Below are 9,864 nucleotides of genomic sequence, written 5' to 3'. Positions count from 1 at the left end.
GGTACTATAACTAGTTCGACTAACTTAACATGTTTACAGTAAAATGTGGGCAAGCGCGGCCTTAATAAGCGATCTCTTCCAGGCAACCCTGCGGCTATGGAGATATTGCATAATTAAATAAGCAGCATAATTAAATAAGCATAAAAATGTATTTACAGTTCTAATGATTCTGATTCATTATATATTTGCTGTCCAGTGGCCACCGTGGTCGAGTATCCTTCTGGTCGAGTATCCTAAAATGATTGAAATTTTAGTCTATGATTTAAGTCAAGTTTGGCAAGTGCTATTCAAAAATCTTAGTACAAAAAATCTCTGAAATGTAAAAATCGAAGAACTATGCCTAACCAAATTGATAAAGATAAATATGATCTACCAACACTGTTTCTGGCTTTCCTTGCTTTCTGTCTGCCACTTGCGTTGTTGATTCCAGGTTTTTCTATTTGGGACATCGTGCCCAAGACTCATGTGACCAGATATTTCGTGTTCCGCCAGGACGTGAGCTGGTCGCAGCTGAACGCTATTGCCATAGCTGTGCTTCTAACATTGTTCTGTCTTTACTTGGAAATTAAGAGACGCAAGTAAGAAAAGTTATTGTATTTTATTTTGGCCTATATAAAGTGAAAATTAAATTATCAACAAATATTTAGCTGTATTAGTTGTTTCTCACAAATCGTCAACGTAACTTGCTGGCTATTTAGTACCTAAGATGCCTACAGTATCTACTGTGGTATCTACTCTTATGGTATGTTGATTTAATCTTTTTAGCAGATTTACACTTATAAGTAGTTTGAATAAATCAAAATAATATGAATATCTATTATAGTATTTAGTTATTAGACCAGGACCAGATACCTTCAAAAATAATGAAAAGTGTAAAAAAATTACAGTAGGATGAAACCCTAGATGAAACCCTAAAAAGAGGAGAATATTAGGTATAAAAATTGAGGGAAAAATAATTTACTGGCGATCTGAGTTAGGGAAAAGCGTGGGGGAGGTTTTAAGGGGTAAAAACGGTTTATCTCGATTTCTGGCAAAACTAATATTCCTATGAAGAAAAGTCAAATGGCAAATTTGTAGGTAAGAAAAAGATCTAAAATTTTTTAATGACACTTTTTCCCCATAACCTCAAAATTTATGTGAAAAATTCAAAAAACCATGTTTTTGGTTTTTTATTGATATCTTAATTTTTATAATATTCTCCTCCTTTGTAATGGGTTTCATTCTACTGATTTTTTTTTGTTTTAAAAATTATTGGTCCTAGTCTATATGACTAGACATCGCATTATATGCACGATCAAAGTGCCGAAATATACCTACATCCAAATATGCCCGAAAAACGGCCGAAATATGCACAAAATATGCACAATCAAAATCACTCATTATTAAAATTTATTGTTTTCTTGAAGAGTTTGCCGGTGGTGCCGTAAATAAATTCGGCAATATTCATCATTCCATCAAATACGGGATTTTTCATTTCTTATAACTGTACCTATACAGTACCAATAATAATTTTCTACCAACAATTTCCGATTGCAATCTTAGTGCCCATGATAGTTATTTCTTTCTCCATTACCTTTTTAGGGTTCCGTACCCAAAGGGTATAAACGGGACCCTATTACTGAGACTTCGATGTCTGTCCGATTGTCCGTCTGTCCGTCTGTCTCCAGGCTGTAACTCAAGAACCGCTATAGCCGCCGCTATAACAAGAAATACTAAAAACAAAATAAAATTTATATTTAAGGGGGGCTCCCATACAACAAACATGATTTTCTGGCAACAGGTAGGTAACTGATTTCTTCTCAAAATCCCTAGTTAAATGTGTTATTTTATGTTTAATAATAATATTAAAATAAAATAAAAAATTAAGTGGAGCTCCCATACATAAAACACTATTTTTGGCCTAATTTTGCTCTGTAATGGTACGGAACCCTTCGTGCGCGAATCCGATTCGCACTTGGCCGATTTCTTTTTCTAATGTTGCCAATTATAAAGAAAAATGTTGTTTCTAGCTAAATATATTGTTCCTATCGGGTGTACTGCGGAAGTTTCGGAAGTAAATAGGGCCACATATTTGAAGTATTTTGATCTATCGTACCTACCTCTATTTCGTGACATCAGTGTGTATGTATTATGATAGCTAGTTTGGAGACTACGAGGGCATTTAAAAATGACTGAAATATGCACTATCAACGAAAAATTGCCAAAATATGCTCTAACCCCAAAAAAGTGCCATTATAATTATTATGCATTCGCTTAAATGCATTTTTTTTAATCTGATGTCTTATGACTTACTTTCTATCAACATTTTTTGACGACCTCTGTGGCTCAGTTGGTGAGCGCGTTGGTAGCGCAAGCCGGGGGTCGCGGGATCGAATCCCGCCGACGGAACAAAAAGTTTTCAATGTTCCTGGGTCCTGGATGTGTATTAAATATAATATGTAGGGTTTAATACAAATCTTAAATATATGTATAGTATAAAGGTATCAAGTCCTTCAGGTAATTACCACGGGACCAGACTGACGTGGCGTGAAACGTCCATAGATATATTATTATTTATATTTTCCAGACTGGACGAAATGGTGGAAGATGTTTTAAGAGTGAGTGAGCAAGCGGATAAAGTTATGGAAATAGAGAAGGAGAGACAGGTAGCGGCTATAAAGGACACCATTAACTTGCTAGACGTATCCAGTGCTCAGTATGAAAACCTCATGCTGCTGAGCGATGATCTCCGTAAGAGAGCCCTGCAACGCCCACCCGCCATAGACAGTAGCTCATCCTAATCGTGATTCGTTTATGAAACTATGTCTAAACAGCCAGTTGGATGAAATCAAAATTTTAACAGAAGGTACTTAGTTTTATTTTTTTACCCATAGTACTTTAGACCTTAGACCATGGGTCACCAATTAGTTTCGCTCGGGGTCCATTTTAAGAAAAGAAATGACCTTCGCGGTCCACACATTTTATAATTAAAAAAAAAAATAATAATAATCAAAGGTATTTACAAAGGTATTTCGAAATTACAAAGGTATTTATTTACATATCAATGAAAAAAGTGACAATTTTGTTGCTTGTTTGGAGTGATTGGTGCAAATGACATTAAATCCTGGAGAAGTTCATCAGCAAGTCCGCACACAATGGGTCGTCGCGGCGGTCCGGATAAGGACCGCGGTCCGCCATTTGGTGACCCCTGCCTTAGACCATCTTGTTGATTTTTCTTTTTCTATAGAAATGAAAGACGTTGCATGAAAACCGACGTTTGCAAGGGGGTACCTACTTTAAACAACGGGATGGTGTAACTGCACCAATCATTATTTTTTAATCAAATGTGAGCTTAAAGCTGCTGGTAGCATATGAGCAAGCTTTAAAAGCTCATGCTACCAGCAGTTATTTTTTTCAGTTTTAGTTTTTACAGTAAAAAATAGTACAAGTAGCTATACCTACTTACACTATATCTACTATTTAAACACTTAACTGAATTTTTTACAATGATTGTGAAAAAATCAGTCTAGGGCAGTCCGCAAGTCGTTGATGCGCCACAGCCCTTAATTACTAAGAGATAACAGTTAATTGTTATTTGTAGGTCCAGTTACTTTTAACCTTGCACTCAGACGGCCATTACAGTTAACGTCTTTACTTCTCCTGGGGCGATGTTGACACGAAAAAAACAATCTCCACCAGCAATTACTTCGATTGGTCTAATTAAAACCGTTATTTGGCTCACGAAAATATCCTTTTCATGATAATTTTCTTTCTCTAGATTCAGAACGAAGCCTGGGAAAATTATGGAAACAAAAAGTATCTTTTTCTAACAAGTACATACTTTTACAGGTATTAAATTCTTTTGGTATTTGGTATTATGTTAGCTTTAAACAGACATCAGACAGCATGACGTATTTAAGTTAGGCACAGTTACCATGCACTTTAGGTACGTAATAGTTTATACTTGTAGTTAACTTATGACTTTCAGCGCTTGAAAAAATAAGAATAATGCCTTGTACTGGCTCTACGTTTACAGATAAAATATATAAACAATACAGCAAAAGGGTTTCAGTACACGTATCCGTTGGCATCCTTTCAAATTGATAAAATATCAAACAATTTCGTACGTAGGTACTCCGCGTCGCAAAAGATAAACGTTTGATAAATTCGTATGTAACACGCCACATATTGCGCGGTACGCCCCTCTATTTTCATTTAGACAAGATCCGCCGGGAGCGGATCAAGCGCTCGCAAAAATAAATAAAACTGTTATTGAGATAAGCATCTGCGGCGCGGCTTTCGCTAAGTCCCGCCGTGTCGTGCAGCGCGCTGAGCAATGTACTGAGATATGTCCGGATTACGCCGCCCGCTCCGCTCAATTCCGCTTGCCAACTTTCACAGCTGAAACCGCTTAACATGAGCAGCTTGACAATCTTTAAATATCTGCAATTATGCTCGTTCGTTTCAAACTGAAATGAAATCTTAAGCCCCCAGTTTGTAGTGTCGGGGTAGAAATCTAATCGCTCCTCGTGCTTAAGTGGATAGAGCTGTCGGACTTTCATATACTTTATAATAAGAGAGATAAGAGAAAAATAAACAAAATTTATACATGCAAACTTCATTTAATGCATTTAAAAATTCATGACAGGAGAAAATAAACGCATGGATAATGCAGAGTGAGCAGTACAGTGCAGCGGAGCCGGCACCTGCGACCGCCGGATTATTTTCTCATCACCGACTCGCCCCGAAATAATGAGCCCCAAGAAAAATGCCACTAAGCCTTCAAAATGTCTCTTTCCTTGATTAATAAACTTGTACACATTTTTAGGAGCGCCCGCTTCACGTTTTGTTTTTAAAGCGCCTTTATATTAATAACGTCTTAGGAGTTTTCATTTGTTTTTTATTCATTTCGTCATTAATCTAATAGGGTAATTAAACAACTTCGACCGTAATAATATTGGGAGACATACAATTGGAGAAACGGTACATAAACCTAATTTAAAAATTATTTCGTTCAGTGGTTCGGTCATAATGGCTCCGAAGTCCACCGAAATATTAAAATATATTAAATAATAATGTAATCTTCTGAAAATGTAGTTTAAACGGTGACATCGCGACCGCAATGTCACGAAGGCGACATGCGATACTTTCGCGACCACAACATGGCCGCGAGCATCTGTCGCCTCGGTCCTCTTTCCGCCTTCACTAACTGTATAGTGTATACAAACCAATGACTGTTGTAAGTATAGATATGCCTTAAACATGTACAGAAACTGTACAAGTTTAGGGTTTAATAAGTCTGATTCTTCTGAGATTTTGGCACGGTATTTATTAAATATTAAGTTAAGAAAGTAATGATAACGCGGTCTCTACACGTTTGCCCACGATGGACCAATACAAGAAATTGAGAACGATTAGTTGGCTATGTTCGACTTTAATTACCAGAACAACTCTTACTAATAACGTGTCATTATATTGGTAAAATAATTAATTTTTAAATTAGTAGATCCAAAGAATACAACGTCACAAACTCACAACGCTTATATAGCTAAATAGGAATAGATATAAGAGCTGAAATTCAAAATTATATTCTAAAATTTTTCCTTTTCTGTACAATTTCCCATTGGCACAGATATAATAAAGATAAAAATGTTCCAAAGGGAAATCTTCATTGGAACTATCGATTACAAATTATAATAATCGCGTGTCATATCTACTTATTTGTATCACTGTGACTTCGATACAATTGTTGCCTTTGTTGGGCGTCATTACTGCTGTGGTTTGGCTTCTTTCACGCGAACACTTTCCCTGCCGAATTCGCTCCAGGATATGTAAATTGATGATTAATAAGCGACTCATTGCTCGAATATTTTACGTTTGACGTTGAAGGCAGTTTACTATGCTCACTGAGTCAGGTATAATGTATCCCAACAAAAACATTTCTTGTAAAATGTGGCCAAGACGACCGCATAGGATTTACCCTGTGAAAAAGATATGAGATCTTATGTAGAGCCAAACTGAATTTACACGTCCTAACTCTACTGAACCTAAATAAAACAAATTCTACATTATATCAGATTCTGTGTTATTGTTAATAGTATGGTTTCGCCTTTTCGCTACCGTCGCGGAGGTGACGCGAATATTTAGTTTCTGATCTGAAGTTAGTAACGACACAGCCGAACCATACATATTTACTGATATGTAGAATCGGTTTGTGTAAAACAAAGTGCTATACGGTATACAAAACATTTAGAAGACTTCAGGATCTTTATATCCTCAGTCGTGACATCAACAAACCTAGTACCTGATATTCCCAATAGGTATATGTAGTTCCAACGGATGTCCCACAGCCACTTCAGGGGGTAATCGACAATCTCATCTAACGACTAAGTAACCGCTTATCTTCATAAATTCTGTTTGGGGCCTTCACTCAGAATTATTTATTACTATTTATTGTATTAACATAAATTGGGCATGAGTTATTTTATTGTCCGAATGCGCCGAGAATGCGCTGGACACAGGTTATGATTGTAATTTGGATTTGTCATAGATCGTAAAAGTGACGTTTGTTTATTATACTATACAAATATTAAACTACGATTTACAGTGTATACCTACTAGAATATAAATTACTGTATCAAATTCGTTGAAAAATTTTGAGTAATATTTTATTACATAAAGTAACGAAAGATGTAATATTGTATGGGTGAGCACTCAGGCACCACTCGATGGCGGATGGATTTTACTAAAGGTAGTAAAAGTGGTTTTGCATTTTATATGTATTCTAATCTGAAAGAAGATTTCAATGGATTAAATTCAAATAGAAGATACATATTTTTCACATTTCACATGGTTTGTTAAGCTTTTTAATTTGTGGACTAATTAATACAATAAGTATCTATTATATTATATTTGGAAAAACTTTTACAATTTCTTATAATTTTCACCGATATTCAAGTCAGTCTTAAAAATTGTCATTAGAAAGAAGCTAAATCAGTATCAGCCTATAGATTCAAATCTAAATCAATTGTAATTCATTAGAATCAGTTCTGTAACGGTCATAAATTAATTGTGTGCGTCAGTAGCCCCCACTCCCGCATGGCGTCCATGTTGTGACACGTGTGACGTCACCACTGTCCAGTATCCACCCAGTCCACCGGTCACAGATACCGGTCAACCATATTGTTTAAACTCTGGTTTAAACATTCGTTTCGTTTTCTACTGGACCAGTGCTGTATAGTACGACTGCAAACTTTAATACTTGCGTCCCAATAATAGGGTAGGTACTTACCTATAATATTTGTAATGCGCGTTGATATCTATTGCTTGTCAAAACCTATTTAATTAGATATATTATATTAATTAAGTTCTGTTGTTCTTTTTTGTTTTAATTAACAATAATACGTAACTATTTAAAATTTTAATTAATTATTTTAATAAACAATATTAATAACTATAAAAAATAATAACTATTTGTAGTACTTATAATATTTTAAATATATTAGCCGATTTTTATTAGCACATTTAGTAAACTAATTAATAGAAACAAATTAATTGTTTCCATACTACTATTTATCTATCTCTAAAAACTGCATTTCTACAAATTTCACAATGCAATAAAATAATACAGTGAATTATTGTGTACGAGTATTATTGTTCGAGTTTTCATTCAGGCCAAAATAATTAAAACCTATGTTAATATAAATAAACGTTAAAAGTATCAAGAGCGTGTCTATCGAACTCTCAATCCGTACAACATTGAGGCAGTGGGCGCTGCCCGCAGCGGCAGGGGGGCAGACTCAGCGCCTTGTGATTTAATTTAATAATCACATTTAACACACAAAAGATCAGCCGGGGCTCCCTAAACAAACGAGTTTATTATAAATAGCAATACTTTAAACTTAATAGCTTTGTTTAAGGTTATTTATGTAGGTCATTGGTAGGCATAAACTTTGCATGTTTATGTCGAAACTGGTGTAGGCAGTAGGACACTTATTCTCATATTACAAGTGTTACTAGCTACTCGTAGCTGCAAGATTAAATAAATAATAATGCAAGCGAATTTAAGCAGGACGATTCTAGAAAACTAATGGTTCTTATAAAGTCAAGTATAATTATTCTAGCCAATGTGATGTTGGCAAAATATAACTCATAGATCTATTAAACCAAAATTCAGAATTAAAAGTTATCAATCAATATCTCAACAAAATGTTAAGGCCGCCATAAAAAGGCGACATCGTAATTTACATTTTATTATTGTACATTCGTTATTAAAACAATAATCGTGACGTGAGGTAGGGAATACAATTTTGTAAATCGTATTTAGTACGGACATCTGATGTAATAAATAACTTGAGGAGCCCCCATTCCGTTTGAAATGTTAATGACGAACGATACTCGGTCAGCGAAGCCTTTTCATCTGTCAACTTTAACGGTTTCGGAATTGGGTTATAATTTACGATTTTATCTCGTATAGGGGCTGCGGTCAAGCACAATGCTGGTCAGTGTGCCCGCCCCCTTATGTCGCCGACGCGAGCGAGGGATGAAGCCATAATTCGTTGTTTTTCAAGTTTACTCCAACTCCGCCATGTTTGACAGGAACATGAGGGCATTTAATTCATGATAAAGACTTTTGTGACTTTATACGTATATTGTATAATTGTAGTGTCTCTTTTGTAATTGTTGTAAAAATGTTTCTAATAATATTATAAATTAGTTATCCAACAGTTCAATTGCGGCCTTTCAATATAATGTCTGAGTTACAAAGATACCGAATCAGTTTGGCGAATTTTCTGGTTCTTTCCCATAAGTATTTAGATTGTAAATAAATGCTTATCTGAATATTCAGATTATAATATAATATATTTAGAGTACTCGATATTTCCTCACCACACCCATAATGTACGCAAAATCACGTACTGGTTTCATCTGTTCTAGCACCTCCTATTAAACCAGTGTTTTTTAACCTTTTTTATGATGCATTTATGGTATGAAAAAATATTTCGTCTCTTTGCTTTTTATAATTATGTTTATCAATATACTTAAGTATTATCCTTTTGTCACAATTCATATATTAAAATTCTCGTATGTTTATCAATACACTTATTATACTTTTGTCACAATTCAACTATTGAAATAATTCTCGTATCACAGTGTTTGTGCGCAAACTCCTCCAAAACGACTCAAGCGATTTTAATGAAATTTAATTTTTTTTATATGTACCATCGAGGAAATTGATTCCTAGACAGTTGACGGACCTACCGCCTACGTCATTTTTTTGGCTTATGTCAATTCAATGTTAACTGTGATGGGTCGGATGTGTTTGACTTAACGAGACCAAATTACTTAGGTACCTACGCCATCTGCCTAGGAATCAACTTCTCTGATAGTACATTCGTTAGGCCTGAGAATAGGTTTTTAATTTTTATCTACTTTTTATATTGGTACTAGAAATAATTGATATGGCAAAACAACATTTGCCGGGTCAGCTAGTAGTAATATAATATACTGTCAATATTTTTAATCTTGATTATTTTTTACTGAAATATTTCACCAGACCACTGGCGATAAAGGCTTCCCGACCTCCAAAGGAGTCGCGACCCACAGGTTGAAAAACGCTGTATTAAACATTACAATGAGCCCATTAGTCGTATTTTGCGCAGCTTATGGGTGCGGTGAGTCAATATTGAGCTAACTCCAGATTGATACAGTCTCAAGCCGCAGCGCCTGACAAATGGTTAGTCCACAGGCGTCGGCCGGCGTCTTACCATAAATAAGGATTAGACCTGACCACGCAGTCTTGCGCCGGACGTGGGACAGCTCCCGTGACGTCACAGCCCCTTAGTACTTTGCTCTACAATCACGATGATAAAGCTGAATACGCCA

The 9,864-nt window shown here is 35.5% G+C and overlaps 1 protein-coding gene across 1 annotated transcript; it reads left to right on the top strand.

Annotated features, from left to right (window-relative positions):
* Positions 1-309: 309 nt before the first annotated feature.
* On the top strand, positions 310-2,838 carry LOC121739881. Its single transcript, XM_042132476.1, has 2 exons — positions 310-578; positions 2,567-2,838. The coding sequence occupies exons 1-2, from the start codon at positions 337-339 to the stop codon at positions 2,778-2,780; spliced, it is 456 nt and encodes a 151-aa protein (XP_041988410.1). The 5' UTR covers positions 310-336; the 3' UTR covers positions 2,781-2,838.
* The last annotated feature ends 7,026 nt before the right edge of the window (positions 2,839-9,864 follow it).

Source organism: Aricia agestis, chromosome 1 (genome assembly GCF_905147365.1).
Source record: "Aricia agestis chromosome 1, ilAriAges1.1, whole genome shotgun sequence".
NCBI classification, from domain to species: Eukaryota; Metazoa; Arthropoda; class Insecta; order Lepidoptera; family Lycaenidae; genus Aricia; species Aricia agestis.
The sequence above is the reverse complement of the archived record's forward strand: the minus strand, read 5'-3'. Positions and strand labels throughout refer to the sequence as shown.